The sequence below is a fragment of the Stegostoma tigrinum genome, chromosome 13 (genome assembly GCF_030684315.1).
Source record: "Stegostoma tigrinum isolate sSteTig4 chromosome 13, sSteTig4.hap1, whole genome shotgun sequence".
NCBI lineage: Eukaryota > Metazoa > Chordata > Chondrichthyes > Orectolobiformes > Stegostomatidae > Stegostoma > Stegostoma tigrinum.
Window position 1 is genome coordinate 48,911,237 of NC_081366.1, and position 22,684 is coordinate 48,933,920.

The 22,684-nt window shown below is 41.2% G+C and overlaps 1 protein-coding gene across 3 annotated transcripts in view; it reads left to right on the plus strand.

Annotated features, from left to right (window-relative positions):
- The window catches only part of LOC125458135 (E3 ubiquitin-protein ligase TRIM8-like), a 75,355-nt gene that overhangs the window by 3,448 nt on the left and 49,223 nt on the right, over positions 1 to 22,684 (plus strand). For all 3 annotated transcript variants that reach the window (XR_009446619.1, XM_048543038.1, XM_048543039.2), the window contains exons 3-6: positions 2,021 to 2,621; positions 2,750 to 2,845; positions 13,896 to 14,129; positions 22,157 to 22,179. Coding sequence is in view for 2 of the 3 variants with exons in the window: in XM_048543038.1 (XP_048398995.1) it covers positions 2,043 to 2,621; positions 2,750 to 2,845; positions 13,896 to 14,129; positions 22,157 to 22,179 (932 nt within the window). In the remaining variant the exon portion in view is untranslated. The remainder of the gene's footprint in view (positions 1 to 2,020; positions 2,622 to 2,749; positions 2,846 to 13,895; positions 14,130 to 22,156; positions 22,180 to 22,684) is intronic.

The following is a 22,684-nucleotide window of genomic DNA, read 5'->3' on the forward strand; positions in this document are numbered from 1 at the left end:
ACGGCCAACAAGCCACATGTGACCCTGACTTGGAACTATATATCAGTGTTCTTCCAGAGTTGCTCTGCTCAAACCCTGGAACTCCCTCCCTAACTAACAGTATTGTGGGTGTCCCTACAACCCAAATACTGCATTGCTTTAAAAGGCATTTGGCCACAATTGTCTCCAGGGCAATTGGGTATGGGCAATAATTGCTGGTCTAGTCAGTGACACCCACATTTTGTGAACATATACTTAAAAAGGAAATCGGAAGATGTTGAAAGTAAAGAAATTCATGGCTCTGGTGACCTTGATGGCAAAGCATGGTCACCTTGCAGGGGGCCTTGTTCTAAGAGTTAGCTCTGATCAACCTTGAAATTCTGAGTGCCCAGAAGTGCTGCAGCTCAGTATGTGCAGTGAGTTGATTCTCTTTATGCAATATTCCACTGAATTATCAGCTTCATCTAGAATGAGGTTTGTCAGCATCCTTTGAGCCTATGAAGTAATGTGTATGTAAAGAGAGCAGCTATTGGTGCTCGTGTGGTTCTTGTTGCTTGTGGTATAGTTTGTGTTGGTGTTGTTGCTCCTCATGTCTATCATCAGCTGAAGGTGTTTCAATACTGCAAGGAAACTGAGCAAAATCCAAGCTTTTAAAAGTAACTTGAACAAAACCGGAAATCATTTGTAAAGTTCTCTCTCAGAATAACACAGAAAGGGTAGCAACTACAGAGTTCCACTCTTCAAAGGCTTTCCAATTTGTCAACTTCATCGAGCAAACAATACTTGCCATGTTGATTATGGTAAGTTTCACAGCTCGGGAAGACCCTGCAATTACTGTTCAAGACATTCAAAATATATTGCTCTTTTAGATGTTTAAATCAGGAACTTGATTGCTTCAATAGGGGTGTTGAAATATCTGAGGACACAACAGTAAAATCCAAGCAAGTAGATGGGACCTTGTTTCAACTTTTCAACTTTTGATGATGGCACCTCAGTTTTCAGTAATCCAAGAAACAATAGCATTATATTCACAATTCTAACAAGACAAATTTTGTGGGGAAATTAACTTTCAGTCCATCTCCTCAATGAACTCACTGCCCTCACAAAAACTTACACAAACCCACCCTTCCCACCATTACCATATCACTTAACATTCTATCCAATATGCTGTCTCTGGCCCTTGCAGTGAGTTCTATCTGGGTAGACTGGATGATTCAGTTTTATTCATCGCACGTCATAACTGGCACTTATTTTCAGCATACTGTTGGTGGGCCCTTATTCCAGAATAAGTTTACTTCATGAATTTTTTTGGTTTTTTTGCAGTTCTGGTGTGCCAAATTGCTGTCCAGAATATTTTCTTTGCACAATTGACTAATTATTAGTGAGTCTAATTCACTTATTCATGCTAGAGAGCATCCAGATTTTTATGCTCTTCCTGATTGGTGGGCCTCCAACAAAATGTAGAGTTTAATTTGAAGACTTACTACATAACTTCAAATAATCAAGTTTTCATTATTATGAATACAAGATGCACCGATGTATGTAAAGTGTACTTTTTTTAGAAATCTTGTCATTTTTGGCCAAGTTGTAGTACCTACATCTCCATTTCATTGAATCTTCAAATCCTACTGCACGATTGGAGCATATTAATCTCAGCTGCGACTCTTGTGACATACTGAGGAGCACTGAAATCTGAGGTGCCATCATCAAGAGCTGAAAATTTGAATCAAAGTCCCATCTACTTTTTCAAGTAGATAGAAAAGAATCATGGGATCTTTAAGAACTGCCGGAGAGCACTGATGTGATTACAGGGATAGATTTTCACTAAAACAAAAATAATTTAATTGCCTGTTTATTTTTGATGTTTACAGGAACTTGGTTTGTGCAAATTAGTTGCTGTATTTGCTTACATTGTAAGTGTATCTCAATAGTACTTTAATGTCAGTGAAGTGCTTTTTGAACATCCTGAAGTTGTGATCAAGTATTATATAAATGTCTTTTCTGGTATTAAACAATTTAACATGTAACAAATCTTTTACAGCTGCTAGTTCTGTTGCTCAGAGATGAAAATGGCTTCTACTTCAGCTGTTGGTAATTTGAAAGAAGAATTAAATTGTTCAATTTGCTGGAATATTTACACAGAACCAGTTTCACTGTCCTGCGGGCATAATTTCTGTCGTAGTTGCATTGAAAAGAACTGGGACAAAAAAGACACAGGGCTTGGTTACTCCTGTCCAGAATGTCGAGCTGAGTATGCTCAAAAGCCTGTGTTACACAAAAATTTGAAACTAAGTAATATAATAGAACGCTTTGAAGCCACACAGATGAATGAAGAACCGCCAAAAATCTTCTGTGATTTCTGTTTGGATAATCCCCTCCCTGCAGTGAAAACATGCATGAACTGTGAAGCATCTTTATGTGAGCATCATTTGAGAAAACACTCTGAGAAAACTGCTCAGAAAAATCACCTATTGATTGAACCTGCAAGTTCACTAGAAGACAGAAAATGTTCAGATCATGAGAAGCTCATTGAATATTACTGCCTGGATGACCATTCCTGTATCTGCGTGACATGCTATGTTGCTGGCCCACACAAAAATCATGACATACGCATTCTGAAAGACATACACAATGAGACAAAGGTAAGAAAACATTGTATCATATTGCTAAAATCTAAAATAAAACTCATCAATTAAGATAATTAAGTATACTCCAACAGATTCAAATAGGTTTTACACTCAATAGTACAGCAATCTTTTTTTAAAAACAGGCCAGCCTTTCTGAAAAACTGGAGAAGCTGCAGAGTTGCCGAGCAACTTTAGAGGAAGCTACAAAGGAATTGCAAGGAACTGAAATGAACTTAAAGGTATGTCCCATAATGTGCTTATTCTGAAAGTATCCATCTGATTTTTGATACAATTCATGAGTACAGTAGGCAAGCATTGCTTGGTATCACCTAATTGGCTGTACATTGTAGTCTTATTGATTCGTTTAAGATTCAAACATTTGGGATTTTAGGGGTAATTCACATTGCTAGCTTCGGTACCTGAAAGGAACCATGTTGCTCTCTCAACTTTACCTTCCTGTTTCTACCCCAGAAATTTGATTCCCTTGTCTACCCAAAGTCCAATTTGGCTTTGAATAAATTCAATGACCCAGCTCCCCAACTTTCTTGGAAAGAAAATGCCACGGTATTATGACTCACTGAAAGAGGGTTGGGGGCATGGGAAACAAGCTCATTCTGTTTAAAAGTGAGCCCTCTTATTTTTAAATGTATTTCTGACTTCTAGTTTCTCCAGAACTTGCTTTTAAAGTCTATTATATTTCAATAAGATCCTTTCTTGTTCTTCCAATCTTCAACAAATAAAGGCCTAATCTGTAAGGTAAACCATTCATGCTAGGGATTTGTCAGTAGCCTTCTTTGAGCTCCTAATGTAATTATATCCTTTGTTCAATAAAGATACCACAATTACACACAGTTCCAGTGTGTTCTTACCAATGTCCTATACTGCCGCAACAAAGTTGTCTCACTCTATTTCCCTTGCAATAAACACCATTCGATGAACTTTGCTGAACCTAGAAACTAATGCTTTATGGTTCATGTACTGAGATGTTCAGATCTTTCTGCAACTCCAAGTTATGCTATCTCTGTTCAAATATTTACTTTTTTAACTTTTACTGCCGAAGTGGACAAGTTGTTGACTTTTTTTTTTCAAAATCTCTTTCATCTGTCACTTTCTCTTTTGCATGCTCACTTGACCTTGTCTGAAGTGATACGTTTACATTTACAGACATTTTAACCTCCCTTTTGGCAACTTGCTTCCTTATCTATTGTGTGTCATTGGCAAATTAAGCCAGTATACATTTGGACTTATATCCCAGCTATTCATATAGATTGTAAGTAGTTGAGGACCCAGCATTAATCCCTGGAGCACTCCACTGGTTACAATTTATCAATCTGAAAAAGACCCTACTGTCGTCTCCATGTCAGCAAACCCACCCTTTCTCTCTGTTAGCTCTTACCACAAATTTTTATCCTGTGTTGCAATTTAACAAAAGTCTCTTGAAGTCTAAGTTCAGACCTACAGGTTTCCCCTTTTATCCACCCTGCTTGTCATTTCCTCATAGAATTCTATCAAATTAGTGATGAACAATTTCCTTTCATAAGCAATGTTGTCTGTGCTTGATTTTCTAATTATTGTGCTATAACATCCTTAACAAACAGTTCTAGCATTTTTCCTGCGTGTAGTTCTTCGCTCTTTCTCCCTTTGTTCTTTAATAATGCTGTTACATTAAATATTTCCAGTCACTGCAATCCAATCAGAATCTAAAACATTATGTAAGAAATTTGGAAGAAAGTAGAAAAATAGGCTCAGAAATAAACATTTTGAAGCAGAATTTCCAGGACACACTTTTCTTGCCTAATGTTAGCATAAAATCAAAGAACATCCTGAAGAAATAGGTTACACAGCTGTTTGGTGTAATTTACGTAGCAAGCATGAAGAACTTCTGCTGAAATTTCAATGATCAGTTTTACATGCTCTATAATCAAAATAAAGCAAGATGACCATGTGTTCTTACATTCTTTTGGAATTATCTAAGAGCACAATCTTAGAGGTCTGAATGACAGAAGCTATGTTGAGAAATGTGACTGGACATTTTGTGCAATTCTGAGTTATAGTGACACCAGGAACAACTTGCTGCATCTTTCAACTAAATTGCAAGCATTCAGGTGATATTCTTGCCAAGCAGAATCACAGTTCCAATGAAGGAGGATTATTTCTTGTTAACAAACTTATTAATGGCACATCTGGCCTCATTTAATGCACAATTGCTTATCCTACCCCCTACCCTGCAAGCTAACTAGATGTTGAGAATTCTCGATATAGACGTCAGAAAGGGTACCTGGTGACTTCACTGAGTCTTTACTACAATCAACACACAATTGTATCTTTGGGCATGAACCTCATGCACCCTGGTTCAACAAGCATTTACATCCAATAATTGCCAAACCCTAGAATTCTCACAGCACCTCTCCAATCTATTTGCATGTTGCTCAGTAAGTACAGACCTGTATTAGAGGGCACCAGCAACTGGCATTAAAAGGTTGGTGCAATTCATTGCTTGCAGGACCACCCAGCTAGCTCTTTTTTTTTAATTCACTCATGGGACGTGAGCTTTGTTGCCTGGCCAGCATTTATTACCCGTCATTAGTTGTCCTTAGAAAGCAGTGGTGAGTTGCCTTCTTGAACAGCTGCAGCCCCTGTGCTCTAAGTAGACCCCTCTGGGAGATTCTGGTCCACTTCACTTCCATTTGCAACATGTCTCCACGCACCACAAAACCTTGCCTTGCAACTATAGATGGTATAACTCCTGCCCATTTACCTCGCACCACTTCACCATCCAAAGTCCCAAACACGTCGCTGTGAAGCAGTGATTTACTGCACTTCATTAGATCTAGAATGGCCTCCAAGTTTGGGAGATGAAACAGATTCAGGAGATCACTTTGCAGAATGCCTATGTTCTGTTTGTAAAAGTAATCCTGAGCTTCCAGTTGCCTGCATCATCAACACACCACCATGTTCCCCGGCCAACATTCCTGTTGTGGGCCTGCTGCAGTGAGCCTTAGTGTAAGCTTAAAGAACAGTATATCACTTTCTGCTTTAAATCCTGTAGCTTCTAGCACTCAACATTGAGCTGAATAATGCTAGAGCCTGATTTTATCCTTTCATGCTTTTTAACTCAACCCCTCAGCCAGTCCTGTTTGACACAGGTGGTCTTCAGCATAGACTACGCATCTCTCCTACTGTCAGCTCTCATTATCACTTACTCAGCTTCTCTTCTGTGCTGGCCAAGTGTGAGTAATCCCATCATTTGTCTACCCTTTTCACCTGTCTCGTGCTCACGCTCTCTCCAATGCTACCTATCTGTTCACGTCTGTCCCTATTCCCTCAAAACTCATCTTCAGTTCATGTGCACGTGTATTTGAGTGATGGTGTGGTCTCAGCGCAGGCTTCTTATATCCCGGGACAGTGGGATTTAGTCAGCTGCTAGAGTGAGAGCTGAGGGCTGTGGCAAAGGATGTCCATCCTCTCCTTATCCCTGGGTATGTTCCCATCTCATTGGTTGCATAGGCCAACTTGAGGTGAGGGATGGAGTAAATAGCACAATATCATATAGGCAGGTAGATTTAGATTTAATTGTCATGTGTACTTGAGTACAGGAAATACAGTGAAAAATATACAAAAGTTGCCATTCTCCAAAGTTATCATAGTATATAAGAGGCAGCATCGCAAACAAACAGAAGTAGAAATAAAAGAAACAGCCAAAACGAAAGGAAATGTCTAGATTACTCCCTGCCTCTGCCATGAGTCCTTCCTACCATAAAAACAAAGCCACAAAGTCCAACCCTCAGTCTGCGAACGCTCAGGTGCCCCCAGTCCCCCCACACTGCCTCCACCATCAGGTACCTGGGCCCAGCCTTAACCTGGAGCCACAGCGCTACTGCTGGAACCGTGTTGCAAATCTTCGGTTCCATCTTGTGTCCGCCGACACCATCGCTGCCATGAATGGGCCAATCAAAGAAATGCAGCCATTGCTGAAGCAGCCTGACCCTGCGCTGGGCTAAAACTCAATATGGGGCCCACTATGCCGAAGAAATCAGTGCCTCTTCTGCCATCTCCTGGGACCGCCATTTCAGCAAAGAAATCGGCAACTGCGGACACTCTGGGGTCTGCTACTGCTGCTGCTGAAACTCTGGGAAGGAAATGCTCCAGCCACAAAAGGTAAGGGGATGGGGGGTGGAGTTGAAAAAGAAAGGCAGATGGAAGCAGGAGCTCAGCACCTGGGCCTTGTAAACTGCTGCCACCATCTTGAGACAAGTAGGCATTGTCCTAGGACTATTCACATTTCCTCTTGCAATGCTGGATTTTATATCTACGCTGAACAAGACGGTGCAGTCACAAGTCTGAGTTAAAACAAATATGGAAAGATGTTCACAGTACTGAACACCATAGGATGTACTGGCCATCCTGGGAGCGCTATACATTTACCAGAACTGTTTCTGAATGCCAGGGGATAAATTCCAAAATGTTACACAAATCAGGACTGTATTTTCTGGAATCTTAAAAGTTACTGTGTGATTTGGTTAAGCTTAAGTTGTTAAGGAGTATCTGATAGAAGGGGAAAGCAGCATTAGTGTACAAAGGTGAAATTCCTTGTTTTATAGGAGGCTATGCTCTAATGTTTTGCACATCATGCCACAAATCTACCTTGATAACCATGTCACCAATGAGGACAAGTAACCTCAGCAATCAAAGCCAAGATGTAGGAGAATTTTTGCTCAGATATATTTTACACATCATGCATCAGGGCCACAAGTGATAAGGGGCTATAGGCTGGATTTTACAAGGCCAATGAGGGATAGGCAAAGGGACACAGGAAGAAGTACTCACTGCTGTGGCTTGCGTGGAAAAACTGTGTCAAAAATAAAGAAGCATGGGAGTACACTGGAAGCATAGGGGCTGTCTTCACTGCCCATGGCGCCTTTAACTTATGACCCTTATCACCCACCTCTATGGTAGAAAACTATCCTATTCTGCTGGTGTGAGCAGCCTCTCTGAATTTGGTGTCAGCCTTAAATACACACAAGGGCACTGCACCCTTATTGCAAGGAGTTTTGAAGACTCTCAACTCTTTGAGAGAAGACATTCCTCCTCATCTCAGTCTTAAATTGGCACTCTTTCATTCTGAGGGTATGTAGTCTTGTCCTAGACTCTCCTATGATGGGGATCATCCTCAGCACTTATCTAGTCAAACCCCTTAAGAATCATAAATCTTTCAAAGAGTTCAACTCCTCATTCTTCTGTACTCCTAGTGAGTACAGTCTCAACCTGCTTAGGTTTTGATCATAAAATAATCCCTCCATACCAAGTATTATCCTAGCAAGCTGCCTCCAATAATATAATAGCTTTGTTTAAATAAGGGGGTGAAAACTACTCACCGGACTCCAAATATGGTCTCACCAGCACCTTGTACAGTTGCAGTAAGACCTCCCTACTCTTATATTCCAGCCCACTTGAAATAAGGGCCAATGTTCCATTAGCCTTCCTGATTACCTGCTGTGCCTGTATGCTATCTGTCTCTGTATTCCATAAGTAGACCCAAGTTCCTGTTGTGTTGCAGCTCTTCTTCATATAAATAATATTCTCTTATTCTCCCTTCCAAAATGAACAATTTCATATTTTCCCAAATTTTACACCATTTGCCAACTTTTTCCCCACTTACTTAACCCCTGTATCCCTCTAAACTGTTTGTATCCCTCTTGCAACACTCATTTTCCCCATAATTCTTGATTCCTTCACAGATTAAAAATCTGTCTATTTCCACCTTTGAATATACTAAAATGACAGCTCTCTGTGTGGTAACAAATTTTACAGATTTGTTATCGTCAGAGAAAACAACTTCATTACTGTCTTTAAATGGATGATCATTCCTCTGAGTGTAGAAACATTGAAAATAAAACCTACTCCCTATTGAATATGATGATGGCTGATTATCTAACTCAGTAACCTATTTGTTCCCCATATCTTTTGATCCTTTAAGCCCTGAGAATTATATCTAACTCCTTCTTGAAAACATTAAATGTTTTGCACTCAACTATTTCCTGTGCAGAGAATTCTGCAGGCTACTGCTCTCTGGGCGAAGAACCTTCTCCGTGTAACCCTAAATGGCCTATCCTGCATCTTTAGACTGTGACCTCCTGGCTCTGGATTGCCTCTTCATCAAGAATGTCCTTCCTGTATTTTCTACTTTGTCTTTACATGCCCTCTGGATCTAGACTCTCCCAGACATCATCTAGAACTTTGTACATCCACTCTGCCAAGTCTCCTAACAATTTTGTGTTTCACTGATGTCATCTCTCATTCTTTTAAATTCTAAAGGTACAGGGCCAACCCACTTAACCTCTTCTCATCCATAGCCAGGATCAATCTGGTAAACCTTCTCTGGATGGCCTACGCTGCTGGTATGCCTTTCCTTAGATGAGGGGTTCAAAACTGTTCACGATATTCCAGCCATATTTCTGACTGCCTTATATAACTTTAGCAAAGCCTCCCTACTTTTATACTCTATTTCCCTTTAAAATAATGTTCATCATTTCATTTGCCTTCCCTTTTATCTACTGAACTTGGATGCTTGCTTTTTGTGATTCCTATATAGAGTTTGCCAAATTCTTCTAAGTATAGCTTTCTGCAGTATTTCTCTATTTAAAGTAATACTTAGGTCCTCTAATTCTTCCTGCCAAAGTGAATAGCCTCCTATTTTCCCATATCATATCACATCTGACAAGTTTCTGTCCACTTGCTTATCCTATCTATATTTGTCTGCAGAATTTTAGTGTCATCCTCATCACTTGCATTTCCTTAAAACAGTGTGGAGCGGGAGGAATGCTGCAATCCAAGCAGCATCAGAGGAGCAGGAGAGTTGACATTTCAGGTTGGGACCCTTCTTCAGAAATGGGGGAGGGGAAGGAGATGCTGAAATAAATAGGGCGGGTGTTCGGGCTGAGGAAGGTAGGTGGGATGGTGATCAGTGAGAGCAGATAGGTAGTGGTGGGATTGGTTAGTGAGGTGGCAGGAGCGCATAGGTGGGAGAGAAGACTGACAGCTCAAGAAGGTGAGGATGAGAGGGAGGGATGGTCTTGGGATGAGGTTGGGTGTGGAGAGATTTTGAAGCTAGTAAAGTCTCCAGTGAGACCATTGAGCTGTAGGCTCCCAAGTGTCCTCCAGTTTCCGGGTGGTGCCATTGTGACACTGGAGTAGGTCCAGGAAGGACATGTTGTCCAGGGAGTGGACAGGGGAGTTGAAATGGTTCGCAGCTGGGAGGTGTTGTCGTTTGTCGTGAACAGAGCGCAGGTGCACTACAAAGCAATCTCCAAGCCTCCGCTCGGTCTCTCCAATGTAGAGGAAACCACGTTGGAAGCAGCAGATGCAATAGGCCACGTTAGTGGATGTGCAGGTGAACCTCTATCTGATGTGGAAGGTTTTCATTGAGGCCTGGGATGGAGGTGAGGGGGGAGGTGTAGGGGCAGGTGTAACACTTCCTACGGTTGCAGGGAAAGATGGTAGGGCTAGTGGGGAGTGTGGAGCAGACGAGGGAGTGGCGGAGACAGAGGTCCCCCAAGAAGGTAGATAAGGGTGGGGAGGGAAATATATCTTTGGTTGTAGGGTCAGATTTGCAGGTGGCCGAAGTGGCAGAGAATGTTGTGTTGAATCCGGAGGTTGATGGGGTGATACGTGAGGACAAGGAGATTCTGTCTTTGTTTTTATTGTGGGGAGGGCATGTGAGAGCTCAAGTGTGGGAAATGCAAGAGATGCGGTCAAGGACATTTTCAAACACTTACGGGGAGAAGTTGCGGTCTTTGAAATATGAGGACATCTGTGATATTCGGGAGAGGAAAGCCTCATCTTGGGAGCAGATACAGTGCAGGAAGAGGAATTGGGAGTAGGGGGTTGCATTCTTACAGGAAGTGGGGTGAGAGGAGGTGTAGTCTAGGTAGCTTTGGATGCTGCTTCGCCTGCTGTGTTCATCCAGCTTCACACTTTGTTAGCTTTGGGAGTCGGTGGGCTTGAAATAGATATCAGTTCCCTGGTGGATGCCAAAGATGGAGACAGGTCTAGGAAGGAGAGAGAGAGAGAGGTATCAGAGATGGCCCAGGTGAACTTAAGGTTGGGGTGGAAGGTGTTAGTAAAGTGGATGAACTGTTCGAGCCCCTCGTGGGAGCTCAAGGTGGTGCTGATACAGTCACCGATGTAGCAGAGGAAGAGGTGGGGGATAGTGCCAGTGTAGCTTTGGAAGAGGGACTTTTCCATGTAGCCTACAAAGAGGCAGGCATGGCTTGAGCCCATGGATGTCAAACACGACTTTCCTTTTTTTTTCTGTTGCCTATGCCTCCACACTTACTACTTTTAACCTCATCACCTCAAGTGACCTCCCGCCCACAGTCTCCAGCCTCTTCACTCCCCAACTCTGCACCACCCATTTCTATCTCCTTCCCAAAATCAACAAACCTGACTGCCCTGGCCAATCCATTGCCTCTGCCTGCTCCTGCCCCACCAAACCCATCTCTGCTTATCTCGCTCTATATTTTCTACTCCCTGGTCCAGGAACTCACCAGCTATGCCCGTGACACCACCCTCACCCTCCACTTCCTCCAAGACTTCCAATTCCCTGGCCCCCAACACCTCATCTTCCCTATGGATGTACAATCCCTGCATACTTGAATTCCCCACACAAATGGCCTAAAAGTCGTCCTCCTTCCTCTTCTGCAGGCCCAACCAGTCCCATTCCGTAGTCACCCTCATCCGCTTAACTGAACTTGTCCTTACTCTTAATGACTTCTCCTTCAACTCCTCCCACTTCCTACAGACAAAGGGGGTGGCCATGGGTACCCGTGTGGGCCCAAGCTATGCCTGCCTCTTTGTAGGGCACGTGGAACAATCCCTCTTCTTGACTTACACTGGCCCGAAACCCCACCTCTTCCTCCGTTACATCGATGACCATATCGGCGCCACCTTGTGCTCCCACGAGGAGCTCAAACAGTTCAAATTTACTAACACCTCCCACTCCAACCTCAAGTGCACCTGGGCCATCTCTGATACCTCCATCTCTGATCACCTCGCAACTGATAGCTATTTCAAGCCCGTTATCTCCCAAAGCTACCTAGATTCCATTTCCTTTCATCCACTTTCCTACAACAATGCACTCCCCTACTCCCAGTTCTGCCTGCACCGTATCTGCTCCCAAGATGAGGCTTTCCACTCCTAGGCTTCACAGATATCCTCATATTTCAAGGACAGCAACTACAACTGCATCTCTTGCATTTCCCACACCTCAGCCCTCACCCCGCACCCCTCCCCCCGCAATAAAATCAAACACAGAATGACCATTGTCCTCACGTATCACCCCACTAAACTCCGGATTCGACGCATTATTCTCTGCCACTTCCGCCACCTACAATCTGACCCTACAAACAAAGATATACTTCCCTCCCCACCCTTTATCTGCCTTCTGGAGGGACCGCTCTTTCCGCTACTCCCTCATCCACTCACACTCCCCCCTAGCCCAACCTCCCCCAGCACCTTTCCCTGCAACTGCAGAAAGAGCTACACCTACCCCTACCCCCTCGCCTCCATCCAGGCCCCCAAAAAACCCTCCACATCAGACAGATGTTCACCTGCACATCCACTAATGCAGTCTATTGTATCTGTTGTTTCTGATATATGACCTCCTCTACATCAGGGAGACCAAAGTGAAGGCTCAGACTGCTTTGTGGACAACCTGTGCTCAGTTTGCGACAAACGACAACACCTCCCAGTCACAAACCACTTCAACTACCCCCCCCCCCCCCCCCCCCCCTCCCATTCACTGGATGACACATCCATCCTGGGCCTCCTCCAATGTCATGACGACGCCCCTCAGAAAATGGAGCAGCACTTCATTTTCCGCCTTGGGAGCCTACAGCCCAATGGTCTCAATGTGGGCTTTACTAGCTTCAAAATCTCCCCACCCCCAACTTCATCCCAAGACCAGCCCCTCTCTCTCATCCCTGCTTCCTTGATCTGTCCATCTTCTCTCCCACCTCACTGACCAATCCCCACCACTACCTCCCTGCACTCAGCTATCACCATCCCACCTAACTTCTTTTTTCAGAGTCCTCTTCCTCTCCCCGTTTCTGACGAAGGGTCCTATCCCAAAACGTCAACTTTCCTGCTCCTCTGCTGCCTGACCTGTCTTCCTCCGGCTCCACGTGTTGTGTTATATTTGACTCCAGTATTGTCAGTTCTGACTTGCTCCCAGTGAGTTACTTGCCTTTCCATCTCTTTTTCCCATCTGCAACCTTGGTGACAATACATTGGCTTTCTTCATTCAGGTCACTAACGTATATAGCAAATAATTGTGGCCCCAACACTGATCCCAGTGGCATTTCACTAGTTACAGGTTGCCTCTTAAAAACATCCTCTCTTATTCTTACTGTCTAGCTTTTGTTAGTTTGCCAATTTTCTATCCACATTCATATACTACCTCCAACACCATGGGTTCTTATTAATTAGCCTAATGTGTGGTACTTTATCAAATACTGCCTGAAAATCCAAACGCATTTGGATCCACTTCCCTTTTAACTCAGCTGCTTGTCACTTCCTTAAAGAACTCTAGTGAATTTCTCTTGTCTGGTTTCTGCTCATTCTGCTTGGTCATATTATATTTCCCAGTCATGGAATTTTAATGTACAGAAGGAGGTCATTTGACCTATTTGTGTCTGTGCTGATTCCTGAAAGAGCTACCCAGCTAGTCCCCTCTGCAACTTTTTTGGGAACTAAGGGTTCTTGGAAGGTTCCTATCCGTACTTCAGCTATCTCTGTAGCCAGTTCTTTTTATGCCAATAGGATGCATCCCGTCAGCTCCAGAACACTTATTGACCTTCGGCCCCATTAGCCTCCCTAGCACTTTTTACTTCATGATAGTTATTGTATGTATTTTGTCTTGTTTTTTAGCCCTTGATTAATTACTAATTTTACAATGCTATTAGTTGGCCCTTCTGTGAAGAGTGATGCAAACTGCTTATTAAAAAATGTTCTTGTGTTTCTGAACTTCAACATTTTAAGAGTGGGAAAATACATTTAATCATTTCACTTAATTTTATTCATGACAAAAGATAGCTATTAAAAATAATTTAGCATTGTGTCACGTAAAATGATCCTTCATCATTGAGAACCCAATAGAGATTTGATGGCTGTTAAGTCCACTTTGAGGAAAGTTTACAATGCACTTATCGTTGATTTACTCCCAATGCAAGAATCTGTTATTTTGTTCTGACTCTTTAATCAGATTATTTGTTTGTTTTTCTTTCATTACAGAAAGACAGCGCTGTTTTGAGAAAACAAATTTCTGACTTGTTTCAAGAAATCAGGATGCTGTTGACCAAACAAGAAAAGCAAATTTTAGACACAGTTATAACAGAAAAAAATATAAATCTTTCAAAAGTCTTAAAGAAAATACAAGAATTAGAAATTAAAAGAGAAGTTATTACTCACCTTATTCAGGAAGTACAAGACCTGAAAAATCAAAAAGATCCATTGTTCTTTATTAAGGTAGTAGATTCAACTTACTAATTTAACATAATTTTATAGCTAAAGTCTATTTACTATGCTGTTTGAAGATTTATTTTGGATAGTTTTTCATTTTATTTGTGCCTACTTGCAATATCCACCAAGCAGAATTCTACACAAGTTAGTTCGACAAAAACTGCAATGAATTTGAATGCAATTCAGTAGGTAATGGTGATGACTGTGTGAACTGCATGTGTATCAAAACTGAGGTTCTTTCCCTTCCTTGGTTTTTCAATCCTTCCACAAGCTTCAGGTACTGAAAACATTATTTTTGTATCACCTTATCAAAGATGTCTAATTTAGTTCATCGTCTTATTTACATTTTTCATTTTGAGGCGGCATTGAGATTATTTATTTGGTTGCAAAATTTAAATTGCTTCTTACAGTATGGAACAGCCTCCCATGTATTCTGATGATGGTGGCTTCTTTAGATTCGTAGAAACTCAGTTCATAGATGACAGAGGTATAAACAGTAATATACTCAAGATTTAAAATTAGAACCTGATAAATATTTTTATTAATATGAAGAAGGCGGGCCTGTGCTTTATGTTGAATCACCAATCTCTGGTGCCAATGGGGACATTGCACTACTGGTAGCTTATGTGGGTGTTAGGTCGTAATTTTACCATGTTATGAAGTGGTATTAATTTCAGTTGCAATGCTGCAGAGAAGAATGAAATGGAGAAACTGATCGGGAATCTCCTTTTATGAGGTCATCTGATTTACTGTGCACATTCAAGAGGAGGTTAGGCTGTTTCCTGGCAAGCTGATGACTACCTTATACAAAGAGATTGGTACCAACTAATATATATCATGGTCAGTCCTTTTTCTTTACTTTCTTTCTTTCATGGGATGCTGATGTTGGCATGGTTAGAATTTGTTGTTCATCTTTAATTCCTTTGTGAGGGTCCTGGTGAAGCGTTGCTTTGAGCTGTTGGAGTGAGTGCAACCAGAGTGCTCTCAATGAAGAAGTTCCAGAATGTTGACCTGGCTACAGTGCGTGTGTGGAAATATAATTCCAAGTTAGGTGATAGTGTTTCCATGTATCTTATGCTTCCTCTTTGTTAGTGAGAGAGGCTGTGGTTTTAGATGGTCCTGTCAAAGGAGATTGGGTGAGTTGCAAGAATGTCACACAAATGATGTACACTGCTTCCGCTCTCTCTCAATGATGGAATAAGTGAGTGACTGTCCATACAACGGCTTAAACAATCAAGCAAGGTACTTTCTCCTGGATGGTGTTGAGCACTTTTGATTGTTGTTAGAGCTGAAAACCATTTGGGCAAATGGAGAATTCACTCACTGCTCTGACTTGTGATTTTATGGTTGGTAGATGAGCTTTAGGGAGTGAGTAACTCACCGTAGAATTCCTTGCCATTGACCTGCTCTTGTAAATACTATGATGACATACCTTGTCCAATTCAATTTCTTGTCAATAATCAACACAGGATGTTAATAGTGGGGAATTTCAGTAATGGAAATGCCGTTGCACATCAAATCAATTTTGAATCCAGGGATTAGGGAGGACATCTTCAAATTTTGACTGGATTTAAGGTTTTGCTACTTTTAATCTCTCTCCTAGGAGATAATTATAGCAGCTAGTGAGTAGGAAATGTTGTGTTTGGGCTTCAGGATCTTGGAGCATCATTGATGTTATACAGCTGCACATCGCTGAGCATAAATAGCACAGTTTGGACAGAGTAGATCATTCTACATTAGTCTACAACCAGATTGCCCTATAATATACAAAGTCACTGGAAGATTCATATGAGCACTTGGACATGAATACAATCAGAAGGTAGTTTAGTCCTTACCTCATGGAACCATAAAATGACAACTTTCAATACCAATAATTGCTATGTTTCGTGGCATTTAGTATTGTTGAAGCAGTAGTTAACTTGGTGCTCACGGCAGACTAAGCAAGGAGAAGGCAAAGTCATCATGTGACATCAAGCCACATGATAAAAGATGGTGGGACTTATTGTATAGAAAACCATTTGAACAGTGAACGAAAAGATACAGAGGACAGATTGTCTGGATAAGAGAACCTTTCAAAGGAAAAAAAAACTTTTGTTTAACAACTTTGGTACATCCTTAAGACCAGCAGTCAGAAAAGCCACAGGACTGAATGGTTACTGTGAAGCGAAAGCTTTGCCAGAGAAACCACCAGAATACTCTCCATATACCTCAAAAAGCTTTTTATTAGGTCGCCAACAAGAGACATCTCCACCTCTTTAGGAGGTCTCTAGTATCACCATGTAGCAGTCTTCAGCCCATTTGATTCACCCCATGTGATACCAAAAAGCAGCCAGAGATGCTAGCTACTACAGAGACTGTGGCCCTGACAACATGCCTGAAGGCCTGTGCTTCAGCACTTTCTATGCCACTGGTCAAGCTGCTCCTGTACAGCTACACAATTGGTATCTACCCAACAATGTGGACAATTGCCTAGCTGTGACCTATTAGCAAAAAGAACAACAAATCCAACTGAACCAATTATAAGCCCTGTCTCGTCTCAATCATCTGTAAGTGATGGAAGGTATCATCAACAATGCTATCAAGCAACATTTAGCAAAAATCTGCTTATTAATATCCAGCTGGGGTATCCCCTTGGCCACTCAGGCCCTGCCCTCATTGCAGCCTTAGTTCAAAGTTTAACAAAACAGCTAACATCCAGAAGGGTGGCAAGTGTGATGGACCTTGATTATCGAGGCTGCATTTGACCAGACATAGCATCAAGAACCCCTAGCAAAATTGGAGTCAATGGGATTTGGGGGAAACCTTTCCATGGGGTGAAGTCATGCCTGGCAAAATTAAAATGGTTGTGGATCAGCCATCTCATACTAGAGCAGCTCTGTAGGAGTTCCTCAGGGTGGTGTCCTAGGCCCTAACATCCTCAGCTGCTTTATCAATGACCTTGTCTATCATAAGGTCAGAAGTCAGAAGAATCATTAGTGAGCAATGTTTATCACCATTTGCAACTCCTCACATCCTGAAGCAGTTCCTGTCTGAATGCAAAAAGACGTGGGCATCATCTAGATGGGCTGACAAACAGTAAGTAACATTCTCACCTCCCCAAGTATCAGGCAATGATCATCCTCGAAGAGAATCCAGCTATTGGTCCTGGATATTCAATATCCTTGGTGGTTCCCCTTATCAGAAATTCAACTAGACAAGCCATATAAATATTTTGACTATAACAGCAGATCAGATGCTCTGAATTGTGCTGTGAGTAACTCACCTCCTGACTTCTTAAAGCCTGTCCACCATCAATGAGCAAAGGCCATGGAATTACAGAATACTCTCCACTTACCTGGACAAATGCAGCTCCAACAAGACCTAAGAAGCTTGACAATATCCAGGATGAAGCAACCTACTTAAGTGGCATCACATTCACAAACATTTACTCCCTCCACCACTAATACTCAGTAGCAGCAGTTTGTAGTATCTAGAAGATGCAGTGCAGAAATTCATCAAAGCTCTTTAGACAGCATGTCCAAAACTCTCAGCTATTACCATCCAGAAAGACAAGGGTGGTATTTATATGGAACTACCATCACCTGCAATTCCCACTATTGGGGCTTGGAAATATGTCACGGCTGCTCAATATCACAGTGCCAAATTTCTGGAACTCCCTTCCTAACGCTAACTTAACTGCAACAACTCAAAGTTAAGCTCACCACCACGTTGTCATGGCTAACTCGGGATGGACTATAAATGCTGGTTTAGCCAATGAAGCCTGTATCCCAGGAATGATTCTCAAAACTAATTCAAAACTGTGGATGAAGAGCCTAGAAAATGTTATATTTAAACATTCTATAGGAAAGTTTCAACTTAATGCAGAACATTCTACAAAACATGTGGTGTGGAAGCAAACCATTTGGCCCATCAAGTCTAACTGATGCTCCGAAGAACACATGACACATGTACCCCACCCCTCCATCCCTGTAATTCTGCATTTCCCATGACTAACCCACCTAGCCTGCACTTTCCTGGACACTATGAACAATTTAGAATGGCCAATCCACCTAACCTATCCATCTTTGGATTGTGGGAGAAAACAGGATCACCTGGAGGAAATCCTGTAGACACAGGGAGAACGTGCAAAGTCCACAGAGATAGCTACCCATTGTGGTGGAATCAAACCCAGATTCCTGGTGCTGGGCAGTAGAATGCTAACCACTGAGCCACCTTGTCATGCCATTGACTATTTAAAGTACATCTGATCAGAGGAGACAGGCCTCTCATCTTAACAATAAGTCAGACTTAGCAACATTAATGTTAAATCCCAAGCAACTTTCTACTGCAGAATTTTATCACAGGTGTCGTTCCAACCAACGATTTACTCATTGAGATGTGACGTCTTTTGGTGCAATGATGTGTTGCGGTCTAAAGAACACATCAATCAATAAATTGAATTGTTCTCAACCCAGCATGTAAATCTAGCCTTGCAAAACAACCTTGAAGAACGTACCATTACTGTGAGTGAACAATAGGGGATGGGTGGACTACTTCACTTCTTTAAAGGGGATCTAAAAATTTTATCTGGCATTCATAATATATCTATCTTGAATTCTCTGACATTTTTGCAGTTACATTATCTAAAGTTCCTTTAGGCAAATTGATTGAATCTCTGATTTAATGAAAGTCAGCAGAGGACATTCATTATCAGGAACTTTACCTCGAATATTCTTATACCTTGTCATAGACTTTCCTGACACATCCATCAACAAATCAAGCCAAAGACTTGAGGAGGGATGGAAGCACTAAGGACAAAAAAATCCAATAAATGTTCTAACAGCTAGTCTATGTAACTCATTGATTACATTAATATGCATTCTCAATGTTTATGACCGAGGTAAATCCTTGTATTAATGCTTCTGGACCATCAGCAAGCGGTGATGATGTCTCAGAACGGCACAGCACTGAATATAAGTATCACGGTATGGTCAGAGTAAGATAATTTTACATTAGACTGCCTTTCACTGGATTAGATTACTGGAGAACTCACGTGAACACATGGATGTGAAAACAATTTAGTCCTTACTGAAAGTAACTATAAGATCAATAGATAGATAGAACATTACAGCACAGTACAGGCCATTTGGCTCTCAATGTTGTGCCAACCTATCATACAATCTGAAGCCCATCTAACCTACACTATTCCATGTACATCCATACGCTTGTCCAATGATGACTTAAATGTACTTAAAGTTGGTGAATCTACTACCGTTGCAGGCAAAGCGTTCCATTCCCTTCCTACCCTGAGTAAAGAAACAACCTTTGACATCTGTCCTATATCTTTCACCCCTCAATTTAAAGCTATGCCACCTCGTGCTCGCCATCACCATCCTAGGAAAAAGGGTCTCCCTATCCTCCCTATCTAACCCTCTGATTATTTTATATGTCTCAATTAAGTCACCTCTCAACCACCTTCTCTCTAACAAAAACATCATCAAGTCCCTCGGCCTTTCCTTGTAAGACCTTCCCTCCATACCAGGCAACATCCTAGTAAATCTCCTCTGCACCCTTTCCAAAGCTTCTACATCCTTCTTACAATGTGGTGACCAGAACTGTATGCAATACTCCAAGTGCGGCCACACCAGAGTTTTTTGTACAGCTTCACCATAACCTCTTGGTTCCCGAACTCGATTCCTCTATTAATAAAAGCTAAAGCAGTGTATGCCTTCTTTACAGCCCTGTCAGCCTGCGTGGCAACTTTCAAGGGTTTGTGTACACGGACACAGATCTCTCTGCTCATCTACACTACTAAGAATCTTACCATTAGCCTAGTACTTTGCCTTTCGGTTACTCCTACCAAAGTGCATCACCTCACACTTGTCCGCATTAAACTCCATTTGCCACCTCTCTGCCCAGCTCTGCAGCTTATCTATGTCTCTCTGCAACCTACAGCGTCCTTCGTCACTATCCACAACTCCACCGACCTTAGTGTCATCTGCAAATTTATTAACCCATCCTTCTATGCCCTCATCCAGGTCATTTATAAAAATGACAAACAGCAGTGGACCCAACACCAACCTTTGTGGTACACCACTAGTAACTGGTCTCCAGGATGAACATTTCCCATCAACTACCACCCTCTGTCTTCTTTCAGCAAGCCAATTTCTGATCCAAACTGCTATATCTCCCACAATCCCATTCTTCCACATTTTGTATAATAGCCTACAGTGGGGAGCCTTATCGAACGCCTTGCTGAAATCCATATACACCACATCAACCGGTTTACTCTCATCTACCTGCTTAGTCACCTTCTCAAAGAACTAAGAACCTTATCAAAGTCTGATATATATCTCTGATTATATGTATAACAGTAATTCGTACTAATGCATAATCAAAACTGTTACATTGAAGTCCCCATCTGAAACCTTTCCTTCTCCTTGATTACTTAATCTTAAACCTAAACCCACAGTGTGACATCAAACCGTTCAAAAATAGAGAAAAAATTCATGGTCTGATCGATGACGTGTCACTATTATATGAAGCAGATAATATTGGCCTGTTGGTCTGATCTAATCTGGCAATTTTGTTTGCTGTTGATCAATGAATAGTCATGGCGAGTTTCTGCAGCTTTTGGGAAACCAATGGAATCGATAAAATCATTGCTTTAAACAAAGTTGTATATTTTGCTTAAGTGGATATGTTATCCAAAGATTTTTATTTTCTAAAATCTAGCTCACATCCTGTAGGTGTGAAGTCATTACTTTCTTAGACTGGGTATTCTTATTGTCGTAAAAGCAAAGATTGACATTTCCCTTCTCTGGGACCTAAACACTGAAAGACATCTAAATGCCCATCACTTAACCAACAGAGCTACACCACTAGATTTCACATTTTAAACAAACCAAATCTTATTGCAAATTTTAAAAAAAGTAAACTTTTATAACTGCACAATGATTTATAATTACTTATCCTGTGAGCACAGTGTGATATTTTTACCACCTCAACCCCATTTATTCTGCAACCAATCAAAAGGAATGCAGCAGCTCTCCAAAATTAAATCTAATTCTTAGGATTCCAATTGTCTGCCAAGGTACAAATTTCATGGGGACTCTTCTGTTAGCTTTGGCTAAACAATCCTTCCGCCTCACCACTCCATGTCTTGGCTTTAAAAAATCAGAGACTGCCTTTTGCCTGTGTGAGCCAACAACAGCTGTATCATTTCTTTCTAAGCTAACTGTTAAAACCAACTGGTTTCTGCCAAAAGTCTGAGGGCCATTGTAGATTTCTTCCACTAGCTACATTCTAGAGCAAATATTCCAGCTGTTTTTCCTTCACAAAACCCAAACTGAACTTCCTGCCTCTGTTAGCAAACACACATAAATTAATTTTAAAAATGTTCTGTCCAAGAACCTACCCTGAATCATGATCGCTCTGGAATTGGAATGGTTTGGAATGATCTCAAACAGAAATGACGACAAATTACTTTACCTTCAAACAACTCTTGAAAGTTGTAACTAATATGAACAAATCATATTGTTACTGAATGGAGTTTTCCTCTCTCTCCAGTCTCCCTGGCTCCATTAAAAACTCAGATTTAGATCATTCATTGTTCACGTTCTTCCATTGTGTGCTCTAATATTGTGAGACAACACAAGGCTACCTTTTAAACGTACTAATCCAGATTTTTCAGAGTTGCATTTTCATCAGAATTATTTTTACCAGTTTCTTAACCAGTTATCTGCAGTTAGGACTTTAGTTTCGACAATTATAAAACCTAGACATCATCAACTAGATTTTTGTAATGTTGTAGTTCTGAAATAATTAATTTTTAATCTGCATGCACATATTGCAGTTACAATGGTGAGGACATTTTTGCATATTTTCTCTGCTGTAATATAGTTGTAGATGAATTTACCATACAATGTTAACTAATATACTAGATACATTTATGAAATTAATATACAAGTGACTTTCAAGAAATTGATAATGAGAAAGATGTAATTAATAATGAGAGCTTCAACTACATTTAAGTATTTTGATTTCTTTTCCAGGATTTCAAATCTACTTATGAAAGGTAGGATTTTGGTTGATATTAGAAAGCACAAGAGGAAGGGTTGATATTGATGGACTCAGCTCATCCTGTGGAAATGGGGTAGTGATCAAGTTAAAATTACTGCTTATTCTTGCAGGCTGCTAGATTAACTGTGACTTGTTCACCCAAATGTGTTGGCTGGATCAGACAGAAACCTCCCTATTCAGTGTAAATGTAGGAACTCAATGCAAATTTGAAGCAATATATAGGATGACACACTTTCCCACAATTTTACCTTGAGGTGAAGCAGTAATGAAAAATTATATTCATGGGGAAAAAGGAGCAGAAATAATCCTCAAAGGCCTGAAGAATAATACACCGTAGGGCTATGCAAGTCATATATATCATATCCTGGAAATACTCATCAGATCAGTCAGCCTCTGTGAAAAGAGAAGCAGAATTAATATTTCACATCAAAGACCTTTCACCAGAATTCAAACATTTAGGAATGCATCAGGTTTCAAGGAAATAGAGGAGAATAGGAAAA